This window comes from Danio rerio, chromosome 16, assembly GCF_052040795.2.
Source record: "Danio rerio strain M-AB ecotype USA chromosome 16, GRCz13ab, whole genome shotgun sequence".
In the NCBI taxonomy this organism is placed as follows: Eukaryota; Metazoa; Chordata; class Actinopteri; order Cypriniformes; family Danionidae; genus Danio; species Danio rerio.
The window spans coordinates 87,501-104,034 of NC_141036.1; the positions used below are offsets into that span (position 1 = coordinate 87,501).

Consider the following 16,534-nt stretch of genomic DNA (forward strand, 5'->3'; position numbering starts at 1 on the left):
TGTGACGGGGCAGATGTGGTGTGATATGGCAGATGTGATGGGGCGGGTATAGATGTGATGGGGAATATGTAGATGTGATTGGGCAGATGTGATGTGATGGAGCAGATGTGATGGGGCAGGTGTAAATGTGATGGAGCAGATGTGATGTGATGTGACGGGGCAGATGTGGTGTGATATGGCAGATGTGATGGGGCGGGTATAGATGTGATGGGGAATATGTAGATGTGATTGGGCAGATGTGGTGTGATAGGGCAGATGTGATGGGGCGGGTATAGATGTGATGGGGAATATGTAGATGTGATTGGGCAGATGTGATGTGATGGAGCAGATGTGATGGGGCAGGTGTAAATGTGATGGAGCAGATGTGATTTGATGTGACGGGGCAGATGTGGTGTGATATGGCAGATGTGATGGGGCGGGTATAGATGTGATGGGGAATATGTAGATGTGATTGGGCAGATGTGATGTGATAGGGCAGATGTGATGGGGCGGGTGTAGATGTGGTTTATGAGAGTTGTGTATGGGGGTAATGATGAGGTTATGGGGAGTGGAGCAGTTCCAGTGTTGTCCAGCAGGGGTCAGCAGTGGCCTACAGTCTATGTCTCAAACACACACACACACACACACACACACACAGTCTCTGTCTCTCTCTAATTTGTTGTGTTTTCTTCATTGTCGGCGGTGTGTGTTGCTGTGTGTGTTCCAGCAGTTGTGTTTAGTGATAGGCTGTGTGTTGTGTTTGAGTAGTACATCATTATCCTCGACGGTGGATCAGGTGTGTGTTACTGTGTGTCACTCCTCAAATTACCTTCCTGGATGAGTGTAACAGTGTTTTGCAAGGTGTGTGTGTGTGTGTGTGTGTGTGTGTGTGTGTGTGTGTGTGTGTGTGTGTGTGTGTGTGTGTGTGTGTGTGTGTGTGTTTATAGAGTAGGTCAGTCAGATGTAAATCATTGCGCCTGATTGGCTGTGCAGTGTTTTGTCATTGAGCTGTTTAGTCATGTGCTCAACTCTACACACGGTGATGAACAGAAGAGGAGAACAGAAGAGGAGGACAGAAGAGGAGAACAGAAGAGGAGAACAGAAAAGGAGAACAGAAGAGGAGAACAGAAGAGGAGAACAGAGGTGATGAACAGCAGAAGAGGAGAACAGAAGAGGAGAACAGAGGTGATGAACAGCAGAAGAGGACAGCTGAGATTACAGGAGCTCTTCTGTGCGTTAGACGGCCCTCAGTAGAGTGACTGAGACAGTTTTAAGGTGATCTGTTGCTTTCAGATCAACACTCTACAGAGGCTGTATGAGATCAGACACACACTCTCCACAGCTTCACTGACCCCGGGCTCCTGGAGAGCTGTATGCAGGCGATGACCGACACTACAGCACGTCTATAATGAAAGCTGCGCGTCACACACACTCTGTGTGCCCATTCAGTCCTGTGTGTGTTATGTGTGAGGGATCTGAGCAGCGCCGCTTGTGTGTGTGTGTGTGTGTGTGTGTGTGTGTGTGTGTGTTATAGTTCTGTGAGCGGGTCTGGGCTCGTTCTCGCTGTGGTCTTCAGGGAGTGTGTGTTATTTGGGGGTGGGGGGGGCACTCTGACATTTCCTCCATTCTCCAGCTGCAGTAAATGTCACTTCAGGTCTGGGTTAGATGTGCGCTTGAGTGGGTCGCCTCTCGCCACAGATGTCAGCTTGCGGAGACCGGCCGCCTGTGATGGGAGAAGGGGCTGTGTCGGGCCCTGGACCCCTGTGTGTCCGCAGCCCCTTAATCCGGCCTGAAACCTTTGAGGGCGAGCACGGTGTGTGATAGTGACATGCTGTCATTCTCAGGGAACATCTCTGTGTCATGAAGATCTGTGTGTGCAGCCACCGCTCTGTTACTGAGCCCTGGACCGCATCTTCAGCAGAGGGTATCATATCACCATCTCACACACAAACACACACACACACACACACACACACACACACACACACACACAGGTTTGCTTGTTCACTTTAGTTCACCGTTTGTCAGCTGGATGTTAATAATCTCCGGCGTGGAGCGTGGGTTCATCAGAGTATGGCTCAGAGATGTTGACATCAGTGCAGGTGTAAAGGTGTTGCTCCATCTCCAGCTCTCTCCAGCTGTGCTTCTGCCTGTCCTGCAGGTGTGTCTACTCTGACACTGGGACAAGCAGTCATTAATATTCCAGTAATGGCTGCTTCCTGATCTGGGATCTGTCAGATAACTCATCATGATCACTACTTGTCAACCAGCCTATTCTGTCATTACTGCACTTGCCAACAGTAATTTCACTGACTATTCATCCTGTTTAATGGTGTGGAATGTAGCGAACCCACCCCGGCACCAGGAGACCCACACCAGAGACCCACACCAGCACCAGGAGACCCACCTCGGCCACCAGGACACCCACCAGGAGTGTGTTTGTGTTAAGGGGTGACAGAAAACTGACGGTACACACAGACACATGAGCACCCCTTCAGTCTCAGACAGCTGCTGGAGCGTCCGGCTTAACTCTGGCTCTGTGTCCTCCTGTCCGTGTCCTCCTGTCCATGTCCTCCTGTCCGTGTCCTCCACTGTGACTCTCAGTAACCTTCACTGATGCAGCTCACTCTGCGCTTGCTGTTCTCCTGCAGACAGTGTGTGTGAGACGTCTTACACTGTGGCTGATATTGTGTGTGTGTGTGTGTGTGTGTGTGTGTGTGTGTGTGTGTGTGTGTGTGTGTGTGTGTGTGTGTGTGTGTGTGTGTGTGTTCTGTTCTCCACAGAGGGTGTGTGTGAGATCTGGCTGACCAGTGAGGACACCGGTGCGTATGGACGGGACATCGGCTCTGATCTGCCCACACTGCTGTGGAGGCTGGTGGAGGAGATCCCTGAGGGAGCCATGCTGCGCCTGGGCATGACCAACCCCCCCTACATCCTGGAGCACCTGGAGGTACTGTCTGTGTGTGTGTGTGTCTGTCTGTGTGTGTGTGTGTGTGTCTGTGTGTGTGTGTGCGTGTGTGTGTCTGTGTGTGTGTTGTGTCTGTCTGTGTGTGTGTGTGTGTGTGTCTGTGTGTGCGTGCATGCTTGCGTGCGTGCGTGTGTGTGTGTGTGCTTGATGTGTGTTTCAGGCAGTGTGTTTTTGTGCGCTCTCCCTGAGATCCTGCTTAGTTTCTGCTGGAATCTGATCTCTCGTCACACGCACGCACGCACACACACACACACACACACACACACACACACACACACACACAGTTTCTGAGGGTCATTCAGCAGCCTTAGCGTTTAGCAATAGCGATGATTAGCACACGCGATGTGTCGCTAACGCCTTGTTCACACTGCAGGAGGTTAGCCTGGTCTGAGGAGCTCCAGCTGTGATTGGGGGGAAATCAGTGGTCCAGCCAATGAGAGAGTGGGTCATGAGCTGATTGGTCATTGTGTTCAGGAGTTCAACAGAAGTGTTTGTGATTGGCCAGAACGGTCTTCGATACTCTGCCAGAGCAGATTAAAGCCGCGTCTGTCAGCTGACCTGCAGGTATACGAGCGATCCATCCGCGGACCTCAGGGAGACCTCAGACGCTGCGGGTCAGTGATGTCATCATCACAGCAGCTCAGCGCTCTGCAGATGATCAGTCATGGAGAGAGCAGCAGACTCAGAGGAGACACCGCTCACACCGTCACGACTGTGGAGGAGGAGCTCACCGGTACAGCGTCTGCTAGACACACACACACACACACGTCTCCAGAGCGCTAGATTAAACCCCTAATGAGCAGAGTCTCTGGCGCTTCATTAATATGTAAATGAGCTGTGTTTGGGCTGAAATTAGCGGCTCTCAACACAACTGATGGAGATTCCCCAGAGCTGCTCATCTGATGGACTGAACTGTGGACGTCCACACATCTCTTTCCTCACACACACACACACACACACACACACACACACTGATGAAGCTGATCAGCAGTGTGTGCGTCGCCGTCCTGCAGTGTGTGTGTTGGTCATGTGACTGTGAGGCTCTCTGCAGATAAACCTGATTCCTCTGCTCTGCTAATCAGTGGCTATTCTCCAGTCTAATTAAATGCTGTAATAGTGCTGTGTGATGCAGACACACACACACACACACACACACACACACACACACACACACCCAGACACAAACACACACACAGTGCAGACACGACACTGTACAGCACAGTGGAGTGTAATAATGGCGATCAGCTGTAGTCAGTCTGAAGTGTGTGTGTGTGTGTGTGTGTGTGTTTCTTCATCTAGAATGATGAAGAATAGAGTCTGCTGTTGAGTTATTATGTGCCTGCTCACCAGCAGAGCCCTGGGGTCCTGATAAAGTGTGTGTTGCAGGAGATGCATCCTGCAGCACCCACAGGTCTTCTCCTTCCTGCATGTGCTACTGCAGTGTGTGTGTGTGTGTGTGTGTAATCAGTGTTGTGTGTGTGTGTGTGTGTGTGTGTGTGTGTGTTCCGCAGGAGATGTCCCGTATCCTGCAGCACCCCCGGGTCTTCTCCTTCCTGCATGTGCCGCTGCAGTCTGCGTCTGACAGTGTGCTGATGGAGATGCGGAGGGAGTACTGCTGCGCCGACTTCACACACCTGGTGGACTACCTGAAGGAGAGGTGGGTCATTCCTCACACTGGGTCATTCAGCAGTACTCACTGTCAGGAATACTGGATTCTGATTGGTCAGTCTTGACATTTCAAGGTCTGTTATTCCCAGATAACCCCCGCTGAATAACACACACTCAACTGAGAACTGAGAGTCACCGTCAGTGAATACGATCATCCATACACACACACACACACACACACACACACATTTCTACACACATACACATTTACACACACACACACACACACATTTTTACACACACACACACACAAGCATTTTTACACACACACGCATTTTTACACACACACACACACATATTTACACACACGCATTTTTACACACACACACACACATATTTACACACACACGCATTTTTACACACACACACAAACACACACATTTTTACGCGAACACACACACACACATATTTACACACACATGGCATTTGAAGCTGTTTTGGTCTGTTTGTTTGTGTGTAGTGTGTGTGTAATGCAGGGTCTGGTTAATAATTAAGCTGTTCTTCATCATATATATAAATATTGAACAGTTCAGCTCAGGTCAGCTCAGGTCAGTGTGTTGTGGCCAGCAGCTGTGTCATAATCAGGATAAAGCTCCTGCAGCCGGTTGGTATTGATCTTCTATGATCTTCTTGTTCTCTATACTGCAGTGATCACGTCCAGTGTGTGTGTGTGTGTGTGTGTGTGTGTGTGTGTGTGTGTGTGTGTGTGTGTGTGTGTGCGTGCGTGCGTGTGTGTGTGCGAGTGAGAGAAAGAGTGGCAGCAGGGGGAGTGACGCCCGTGTGTGTTTCCCGCTCTGCCTCGCGCTCTGATCTCTCCCTCTGCGTGACTGCAGGTTTGTGTGTGTGTGTGTGTGTGTCCTGTAGCCGCTCTGGTTCCCGCGCTGGTCTTCCCGCCTCTGCTTTCAGTCCGGCTGGATTAAACTCTGTTCACGTCTCTGTATGAGTCACTGTGTGTTGTCAAACGCTGAGTCACAGGACACACACACACTCTCTCTCTCGCAAACACACACACACACACACACACACACTCACACAGTAATAAACGTCTTGTAACACACACTCTGTCACGCACAGGAGGGCCCCAGAGCAGTGTTTTCAGTATCTGCGGCACTTCTTGTGCTCTCTCTTACACACACACACACACACACACACACACACACACACACACACACACACACACACTGCAGAACCGGTTTTAGGTGTGCCGCATGTGGGACAGGAGTTTGCTCCCTGGGGCGATGAAACATGAGCAGGAACCGTCTGTTCTGTTGTGTGTGTGTGTGTGTGTGTGTGTGTGTGTGTGTGTGTGCTGAAACTCTCTCTGTTCATCATTGATGTGTGTTCCTCCATGTTTGTCTGGTGTAGATGTGTGTTTTAATGCTGTGATTACATTAGATTGATAAAGGACAGGCATGAAGTCAACGATGGATGATGCTCTGGCTGTTTCTGAAACACTGGGGGTGCTGCACACACACACACACACACACACACACCGAGCGCTGATCCTGGCTCTGCTTCTGCAGTCCTCCACGTGCTGAGCTTGTGTCGTCTGTCAGTTTAACAGGAATAACTTGATGATCATCATGACATAAACAGCCGTTTCACTGTAGTGTGATGAGTAAGCTTCATTAACTCTGGCTGATAGCTTGCTTTGGAAGCTTTATCTAATAGTTTGCTTTCCTTGACTGGTTTAGTACAGAAGAGACGGCAGGTCAGAGTGATGATGACCACTCAAACACTGAGCTTTAGCTGAGACGGTCGTGTTTCTCCATTCTTCATCTCGGTGTGCTGCAGGGCTCTGCCATCGGCCCGCTGTACATTCAGCTCTACGTCAGCTCCGGCTCTTCTTCAGGCTGGGTTCTTCAGCGATTCATTATTCAGCCCCATTAGTATAATTATTCAGCCCTACTTCTTCTTTAACTGCCGGAGTGTGTGTGTGTGTGTGTGTGTGAGTGTGTGTGTGTGTGTGTGTGTGTGTGTGTGTGTGTGTGTGTGTTTGTTTGTTTGTTTGTAGGCGTCTGAGAAGTCTGTTCTGGTTGGTAGTTTGTCAGTTCTGAACAGTTTTATACAGTTTAGTTTTTAGAAAGTCCCGGCCTGTACAGTGTTCACCATCGCTGTGTGTTTTCATCAGTGTCTGATTATCACAGCAGAGGAAGAGCCGTTTCAGGATATCCAGGTCAATGTGAATGTGTGGACACCGTACAGCACAACAGAAGCCAGAACACAGCTCAGGGTTGGTCTTGAACTGAGAGCTAAGTGTGGGCCTGTGTGAGTTTCCAGACCCCCGGCAGATATTGTAGTCGAGCTCTCCGTCTCTCGTTGGTTGCTGATTAACCCTCAGGAAGCTCTGCTCTGCGCAGGAGTCTGCAGGCTGTTGTTGAGGGCTTTAGTTTAGCGTGTCAGGACAGCGGTGAAACTGGATCCCTGCTGTGACACATGCTTGACGAGCGCAGGTGAGTAAATAAACAGCAGAATGCAAACAGGACAAGAGAAACCGTGACGCATGTGCTGACCTCCATTCACCGAGAGAAAGAGACGTGTTTGTGTTAGAAACTCCTCCAGAATAAAGGCTGGAACAGCAGCTGCAGACGTCCACACAGCTGCCTTTATTCTGCTCCAACGGCTGTGTTCAATACAGCGGCGGAGAGAGCTCAGGACACCGCAGATCCTCAACACACACACACACACACACACACACACACACACACCTGGATCTGAAAACACAAACAAAACAAAAACAAGTGGACTGCAGTCAGCACATTGTGTTTGTGTCGCGTGTTCTGTCCATTATTAGCCTAATAAAAGGGTCTGAATGTGTATATTTTTTAATATAATTCTCATCTGCTGAATTATTTTGCCCTTATTTTAAGAATATCTTGCTAATGTGTTTCCATTAGTGATCGGTTCTACCTCCATATCTTGTGAGGACTGGCAGTGTGTTTTCTATTTGTGTCTGAGCTGTGAGGATTTCCATCTTGTGCCGTCAAACCGCTGCCGATGTTCTCTTAATCTGCTGGTGTTTTTGTCTTGGCATGGGCTCTCTGGGCCAGTTTAGTTTAATGCAGTGACTGATCTCCAATCAGCGGAGGCTGTGTTCACTCAGCATGTGTATAGCGCTGGATGCGTGTGCTTCTCTCTGTCTGATGTACACTGGACATCGCAGCCGTGTTGAGGAGTGTTGTGGTGTTGTGGATGTGATCAGCCGTGTAGAGAGCGGATCCGCAGTGTTGACACACAACAGCAGATCTCCTTCACTCAGGTGTTCACACACAACCGTTCAGCTTACCTCTGTTTTCAACACAAACGGCAAGTATTCAACATAACATCCTCTTACCGTATGCACATTCTGACTGAGGCTGTTGGGAATGATATTGGTGAGATCTCTCCGCATCAGACACACTGGATCTGTGTGTTGTTTTGCCTGTTCAGAACTGGCTCTGGGAGATGGTTTTGAAGGGAGGAGATGTGTTTTAACTGTGCATGACTGAAATGTGAAAGATTTTATTCCCTAAAAGGTCTTTATTCTTTATAGGCCTTTCCAGTTTAAATAAAGCAACTAAAGGGAAATCCATAGGAGACTCTGGTTAGTCTGAGCAGGGTTTGTTAGGCCTGGTCTGTCTTTATCTGTTGAATTAAGGGCTCGTTTGCTCCACTGCCAGTTAGGGTCAGCATTTATTCTCCACTTTATAAGAAATATTTGCTGTGAAGTTCAATAACAAACCAACTTGACAATTTATTTCCATGTAATGCTGAGAGAGCTGGTCATAATGTGGCACCTCAGAGACCCGTATCGACACCTCAGAGACCCGCATCTCAGTGACCCATACTTACACTTCATAGACCCACATCGGCCCCTCAGAGATCCAGATCAGCACCTTAGAGACCCATACTGACACCTCAGAGACCCGTATCGGCACCCATACTGACACCTCAGAGACCTATATTGGCACTGCAGAGACTCACACTGGCACCTCAGACACCCGCATCAGCACCTCAGAGTCCCCTATCTGCTTTACAGAGACCCATTCTGACCTTTTAGAGACACATATCGGCACCCATACTGTCACCTCAGAGACCTGTATGGGAACTGCAGAGACTGGTAGCTCAGAGACCCACACGTGCACCTCAGGGACCCGCATCGGCACCTCAGAGATTCATATAAGTACCTTAGAGACCCATATTGGCACCTCAGAGGTCTGTATTGACACCTCAGTCACTCATATTAACACCTCAGAAACATGCATCAGAAGCTCAGGGATCTGTATCAGCACCTTGAAGATCTGCATCGGCACCCCAGTGACCCGCACCACCACCTCAAGCATCTGTATCGTCACATTGAGGATTTGTATCGGCACCTCAGAGACGAGCATCAGCTGCAGGAGATGCAAGATCACGCAGCACATCTCCTGCATTCATCCAGTTCTGTTCTCCAGACACAGCCCTGTGCCAGTCCATACAGATCAGCAGGAGCACCGCGGCGGCTCCAGAACACACAGAAGACAGATGGAGATAATGATGTCCTGTGGGAAGATCTGCCCTTTGTGGAGGGCGTATGGAGACCTCGCATCACCTTCCTCTCCGTCTTCTCTTAAAGTATAAATGTGCCGCGGTGGCAAAGTGAAATGTCAAACACTGAGCACGGGAGACTGAACGCCACCAGCCCCTGTGCAGCTCCATCCTGCAGGAATGGATGAGTTTAAGGCTTACACGTTTACAGACAGGCTTTGTTAGTTCAGGGATTGTGACTGGACTGAGTGTGTGTATCGCACAGGAGCCGACTGTAGGAAACACACCTGCCGTCAGTAGAGCAGATAAACTCAGAGCGTCTCACCAAGCAGCCGGTGATCTTGAAGACTGTGATCGTGTTCCACAACTACTTTTCTTATTTCTGAGTTTTCCTCAAGCTTTAATCAGCGAGCGAGAGCTCATGTCCTGAAGCTGTTTGCGCACAGTACACCACGCTTAAACACACTGACGTCTGAGTCTGAGTTTGAGGAGATTTATGAGCCCCGAGCTGGAGAATTCACTGAGGAATCAACTGTGGAGCGCTGCAGGGCAGAGAATGAAGAAACACACACACATCTACAGAGCAGACACACTGGAGAAACACACACTCATCTACAGAGCAGACACTGGAGAAACACACACTCATCTACAGAGCAGACACTGGAGAAACACACACACATCTACAGAGCAGACACTGGAGAAACACACACTCATCTACAGAGCAGACACTGGAGAAACACACACACATCTACAGAGCAGACACACTGGAGAAACACACACACATCTACAGAGCAGACACACTGAAGAAACACACACACATCTACAGAGCAGACACTGGAGAAACACACACTCATCTACAGAGCAGACACTGGAGAAACACACACTCATCTACAGAGCAGACACTGGAGAAACACACACACATCTACAGAGCAGACACTGGAGAAACACACACTCATCTACAGAGCAGACACTGGAGAAACACACACACATCTACAGAGCAGACACACTGGAGAAACACACACACATCTACAGAGCAGACACACTGAAGAAACACACACACATCTACAGAGCAGACACTGGAGAAACACACACTCATCTACAGAGCAGACACTGGAGAAACACACACTCATCTACAGAGCAGACACTGGAGAAACACACACACATCTACAGAGCAGACACTGGAGAAACACACACTCATCTACAGAGCAGACACTGGAGAAACACACACACATCTACAGAGCAGACACACTGGAGAAACACACACACATCTACAGAGCAGACACACTGAAGAAACACACACACATCTACAGAGCAGACACTGGAGAAACACACACTCATCTACAGAGCAGACACTGGAGAAACACACACACATCTACAGAGCAGACACTGGAGAAACACACACTCATCTACAGAGCAGACACTGGAGAAACACACACACATCTACAGAGCAGACACTGGAGAAACACACACACATCTACAGAGCAGACACTGGAGAAACACACACACCTGATCTACAGAGCAGACACACTGGAGAAACGGCTGGATCTCCAGCACTGGGATGATGAGGATCTCAGTGACGAGATGGTGATTCTCTCACAGAAACACTGATGCTGAATGTGTGTGTGCACTTTACCTGTGTTCAGGTGTGTCAACAGCTTCTCTAAATGTAGGTGTGTGCAGGTTCAGGAGGCCGGAATCCATTTGCTGAACAATGATTGTTTTTACCATGCCTCACATGAGCCAAAAAGGCCTCCAGGTGTGTGTGTGTGTGTGTGTGTGTGTGTGTGTGTGTGTGTGTGTGTGTGTGTGTGTGTGTGTGTGTGTGTGTGTGTGTGTGTGTTGATGAATAGCAGATCAGTTGCCCTTGCGCTCATCTGCTGCGTCTGAATCTGCTGCTGCTCTGTGTCTAACGCTCGAGATCCTGGAGTCCTGACCTTGTGAACCCGTAACCCGTGTGTACAGTACGGTTTAGCGCTGGTTCAGGTTTCAGGAGTATCTGCAGTGTGTTTCCTTCTGTGTGTCTTCTACAGTCTGTGATTGGTCTGATCTGTCCAGCATAACTCTACTGATCCTCTAATTGGTGCTGGTGCTGGGGAACACTGTTCTGGGATCAGAGAGAGCAGATTCAGACAGTAGCTGTAGGTGCACACTTCATCACTGGAGGACTGCAGTGAGGAGTTTGTGATGTTTCCGCGCTGATGTTAGTTCTCTCTGTGTTTGCCCGGCGCTCCACGTGTCCTCGTTCACCCAGAGACGCAGGCATGAGTAAATGTTTGCCAGCACAGATTGCCTGTTCTCCTGTTCTGCTGCTCTGCTGCTCAGCTCAGTTGTCCTGCTGTTTGCTCCTTCATCTGATCCGCTGTGCTCTCCAGCATCTGTTGTGTAAATACAGTCTCCTGACAGCAGCTTCACGCCGAGAGATGAATATTACACCACCCGCACAGACAGAGCCTCCGCAAACAAAGACATTAGGCTAATTCTCCACGAGAGAGAGAGAGAGAGTTCTGCTCAGAGACCCGGCTAACCCCGCGCTCACCAATCTAACGCAGAGTCTGAGCATATCCAGCACACTTTAATTAAACGCACTGAAGCTCCGCCGGGAATCACTCTGCAGAGATTTAACTGCAGCTGGGAATAGAGTGCAAACACTGGCTGTGTGTGTGTGTGTGTGTGTGTGTGTGCGTGTGTGTGTGTGTGTGCGTGCGTGCGTGCGCGTGCGTGCGTGTGTGCGTGCGTGCGTGCGTGTGTGTGTGTGTGCGCGTATGTGTGTGCATGTGTGTGTGTTTGCTCTTCACACATCAGCTGAAGAGACGTTCCTCAGTGAATGTGATCAGACTGATGCAGATGAGGAGGACGTCTCCCTCAGGCTCTGTTTACACTAGTGCGTTTTAGTTTTAGAACGGTGTTTTAGATCAAAAACGATCCGCGTCCACACCAGTGTTTCACCTAGCGTCTCTGAACATATCTCCGTCCACACTACGCCACCATAAACGTACATCACGTGATCATTGGTGCACTCTGGGCATGCGTGTTCTAGTATAAACAGGAATCATGCGTCTCACTCGGCATTTGGTTATTGTTAGTCAACAAACGCCAGTTGAACAATGAACACGATGGCGAAGAAAGCAAGAGAGGTATATTTGTGGACAGACGACGAGGTCGAGTTACTAAACGTAACAAATGAATAACTGCACAATGCTGCCTAAAACAGACAATAGTGCAAACAGCGCTCCCGTTTCTGTGCCCGTGTTGTTGTTTACAGTACTGTCTTGCGGTAGCGTTAAAGCCGTGTGTTATAGTCATGTGATTGGGGGCTTGACGAATAAGGGAAGGATACGCAATGACACAAAAGCCCCAATCAGCAAGCGAATCTTAGCAGCGTTTTCCCTCATCCACACTGAGACGCAGCAGCAGCGCTTCAGAATGAACACGGCCTCTCCAGCGTTTCCAAAACACTCCTTTTTCGGCGTTTGAGAACTGCGGCGTAGTGTGGACGGATGGCGTAACCGTAGCAAAACTTACGCGTTTTAAAACGAAAATGCATTAGTGTAAACGGCAGAGAGTTCACTCAGACACTGGCTCCAGTAAAAGGCTGTCAAGTCCATTTATCCTCAGTTTGAGTTCAGCCTCAGGTTCATTCATGTGGACAACACTAAATCTTATGTATCATACACACACACACACACACACACACACACACATATATATGACAGCACACCGTATACAGCTTAATAAATGTACATGTCATCGTTTTGCTGAATGTGTTGTGCTGTGTGTGCTGTCCTCTCTGCTGTCTCTGCTGTGGAGCTCTGATGTGTGAGATGATCGGCTAATGAAGATGAGTTTTATTTAGCTGAACTGAGTGTGTGTTGTTGCCATGGAAACACAGAAATGACACAACTTTGGGTCAAATGCAGTGAAGCCCAGCCGTCTGGAGTGATGGGCAGTAGTGTCCGCTGAATGTAGATCTATATTTCCCTGAAAACTCTCAACTTAACATTAGTTGGCAGTTCATTCCACTGTGGCGACCCAAATGAATAAAAGGACTAAGCTGAAAAGAAAATGCATGACTGAACAGTGATGTTCATATCCTCCGCTTTAAGAGAGAGTGTGTGTGTCAATGTCCGTCTCCAGTCTGCTGCACTCTCACACACATGAACACAGACAAAAACACACGTGGATATTGTGTGTGTGTGTGTGTGTGTGTGTGTGTGTGTGTGTGTGTGTGTGTGTGTGTGTGTGTGTGTGTGTGTGTGTGTGTGTGTGTGTGTGTGTGTGTGTGTGTGTGTGAGTGATGTACAGTGGTCTGACCTGTCTGTCTCCGCAGGGTTCCAGGCATCACCATAGCGACAGACATCATTTGTGGTTTCCCGGGAGAGACGGATGAGGACTTCGAGCAGACGCTGGCGCTGGTGCGGCGCTACCGCTTCCCCAGCCTGTTCATCAACCAGTTCTACCCGCGACCGGGCACCCCGGCGGCCCTGATGCAGCAGCTGCCCGCGCACGTGGTGAGAAACACACTACACAACAACCCAACACTGACAACAACACAACACAACCCTAACCCTGCCTGTGACTGGGCACACTGGCGGCCCACATTAACCCAACACTGACCCTGACCTGAGCATGTAGTAAGATACACATGACCCAGCACTGAGAATAACCCAGCACTGACCCTGAGCCGTGCAGATGGTGAGATCTGACCTCAGTGTGTGTTCAGACCAGCACTGCTCTGTCATTGAGAACTGTACATAACAGCAGGAGACACACACACACACACTGCTGGACGTCTCCAGATTGGCAGTGTTGAACTCGAGCTCTGCAGATGTGTTGATCAGTGTTGTGGTGGTCTCGGAGCAGGAGAGTAATGTGAATATAAGCTGATCAGACACACTGATCTCGGGTCAGAGGTGGAGGACTGACGCCTGAGTTCTCTGTGTGTATAACCTCTCCATCTGAACACAGCGCTGATGCTGAGCTCACAGCTGACGCTCCTGTGTGTGTGTGTGTGTGTGTGTGTGTGTGTGTGTGTGTGTGTGTGTGTGTGTGTGTGTGTGTGTGTGTGTGTGTGTGTGTGTGTGTGTGTGTGTCCTCTGTCTCACTCTTCTCCTCTTCTGCCTCTCCCACAGAAGAAACAAAGAACCAAAGAACTGTCGGCGCTCTTCCACTCCTACAGGCCCTACGACCACAAGGTGAGAGCAGCGTGCGTGCGCGTGTGTGTGCGTGTGTGTGCGTGCGTGCGTGCGTGCGTGCGTGCGTGTGTGCGTGCGTGTGTGTGTGTGTGTGTTCAGATTTGACCTGTTTCTCTCTGTGTGTGTGTGTGTGTTCTCTCAGATGGGCGAGCAGCAGCAGGTTCTGGTCACTGAGGAGTCCTTTGATTCGCAGTATTACGTCGCACACAATAAGTTCTATGAGCAGGTACTGCTGTGTCCTGTGCTAATGCTAATGCTAATGCTGTGTGTGTTTGTCCGTTGTTTTGCTAATGCTGTGCTGGTGCTGTCGTGTGGGTCAGAGGGTTTACTGTAGTGATTACACTGATGAGTGCAAAAGGCCGAGCTGAAGTAGCTCTCACTGACGCCCTGAACTGAGCTGTGCTTCATCACCATCATCATCATCACCATCATCATCTTCATCATCATCATGACCCGCGTGTGTGAATCAGCATTATCCAGCGCTCACATGAGTCTGACATGAGGACAGGAGAGAGGACGCCCCAGCGCCGGTCGTCAGTGTCCAGATCTGCAGGATGTGCTGTTCAGGTCTTCAGCAGCTGCAGCACATGTCTGAGGGAGCAGCTCAGGATACAGACGCCTCACAGCTCTGAGCATCACGCCAACACTGACCTGCATGACGGAGAGCTCACCAGCTGCATCCCTGTGCGTGTGCGTGTGTGTGTGTGTGTGTGTGTGTGTGTGTGTGTGTGTGTGTGTGTGTGTGTGTGTGTGATATGATTGTAATGTCCTGGACTGATCTAATGTAGGATAATGGTGTGTGTGTGTGTGTGTGCAGGTGCTGGTGCCCAAGCGGCCTGAGTATCTGGGTAAGATGGTCCAGGTGGAGGTGTACGAGTGCGGGAAACACTACATGAAGGGCCGACCACTGGAGGAGGCGCCACTGCGCACCGCATACACCACTGCACCACTGCTGAAGGGACAGGTGTCGGGACACACACAGGTCAGACACACACACACACACACACAACACACACAACACACACACACACAACACACACAATCACACACACACACACACAGATTAGTGTAGGATTTGATCAGCTGTAGTGGAGAGTGCAGAGACCCTCAGCAGAGGGTGTGTGTTGCCTGATAAACCCCTGTGTGTGTGTGTGTGTGTGTGCGTGCGTGCGTGCGTGCGTGCGTGCGTGCGTGCGTGCGTGCGTGCGTGTGTGTGTGTGCACGTGTGTGTGCGCGCATGTATGTGCGTGCATGTATGTGTGTGTGTGTGTGTGCGTGTGCGTGTGCGTGTGCGTGTGCGTGTGTGTGTGTGTGTGTGTGTGTGTGTGTGTGTGTGTGCACGTGTTTGTGTGTGTGTGTGTGTGTGTGTGCGTGTGTGCGTGCGTGCGTGCGTGCGTGCGTGCGTGCGTGCGTGCGTGCGTGCGTGTGTGTGTGTGCGCGTGTGTGTGTGTGTGCGCATGTATGTGTGTGCATGTATGTGTGCATGCGTGTGTGCGTGTGTGTGTGTGTGTGTGTGTGTGTTGTATACTGGTGTGTCCTGCAGTGTTCCTCATCTTGATCTTGTGTTCAGGCCGGTGTGTGTGAGCCGCAGCGCTGGATGCCGGACGGGATGAGGATTCTGGCTGTGGTTCTGCTTCTGTCTGCGGTTCTGCTGGCGTTACTGATGGAGAAACTGCTCTGATCATCATCCGGGACTCCTCTGCTCCGGCTCTGGTGAAGCGGCACCAGTAGAGACTGGTCTTTTAACCGGTGGACTGAAGACTCTGCTTCAGGGTTTATTTTAGCGTGTGGAGCGGCTGTGCTGCGGCTGTGTTTGTGTGTTCTGTTTAAGCCCGCTCCTCTTTTCTTCTTCTTCTTCTTCTGTTGTCTCGGGCTGGGTCTGGCTGTGCTCTGAGCTCCAGACTCGGCCTGGTTTTGTTCTCCACATAAAGCGGTTTAATAAAGCAGTCTCGGTCTCCTGCCGTGTGTTTCTGGAGGGTTCCTCTGGGGTTGGGCATGAGGAGGTCAGACGCTTTACTCTGAGCTCCAGTGCAGATGCAGTGTGTGTACGGGCGGGTCAGCTGTGGTGACTGTGGTGATGGGCTTTCTGAATATACAGTTGCAGGGTAGTACTCGACTGCTCCTCTACAGGTATGGAGCTGTGTGTGAAGCTCCTGTAGTGCTCTGTTCATTACAGCTGAGATGATGTCACACACACCTGAAGCAGACACCGGCCAACACC

The 16,534-nt window shown here is 50.0% G+C and overlaps 1 protein-coding gene and 1 long non-coding RNA gene across 3 annotated transcripts in view; one reads left to right on the top strand and one right to left on the bottom strand.

Annotated features, from left to right (window-relative positions):
* Nucleotides 1–16,274, top strand: part of cdkal1 (CDK5 regulatory subunit associated protein 1-like 1) — a 46,913-nt gene extending 30,639 nt beyond the window's left edge. Inside the window, 7 exon segments of one of the 2 annotated variants that reach the window (NM_200627.1) lie at nucleotides 2,763–2,929; nucleotides 4,459–4,604; nucleotides 13,449–13,629; nucleotides 14,251–14,313; nucleotides 14,456–14,539; nucleotides 15,131–15,295; nucleotides 15,884–16,274. In NM_200627.1, coding sequence (NP_956921.1) covers nucleotides 2,763–2,929; nucleotides 4,459–4,604; nucleotides 13,449–13,629; nucleotides 14,251–14,313; nucleotides 14,456–14,539; nucleotides 15,131–15,295; nucleotides 15,884–15,994 — 917 coding nt within the window. In that variant the 3' untranslated portion in view covers nucleotides 15,995–16,274. 2 annotated transcript variants of the gene reach the window in all.
* LOC147840090 (uncharacterized) lies at nucleotides 8,211–10,510 on the bottom strand. The gene is made up of 3 exons (XR_015510730.1): nucleotides 9,783–10,510; nucleotides 8,587–9,713; nucleotides 8,211–8,511 (listed from the first exon to the last, which is right to left on the bottom strand). It is a non-coding gene; the product is annotated as an uncharacterized LOC147840090 (long non-coding RNA).
* Nucleotides 16,275–16,534: the final 260 nt, after the last annotated feature.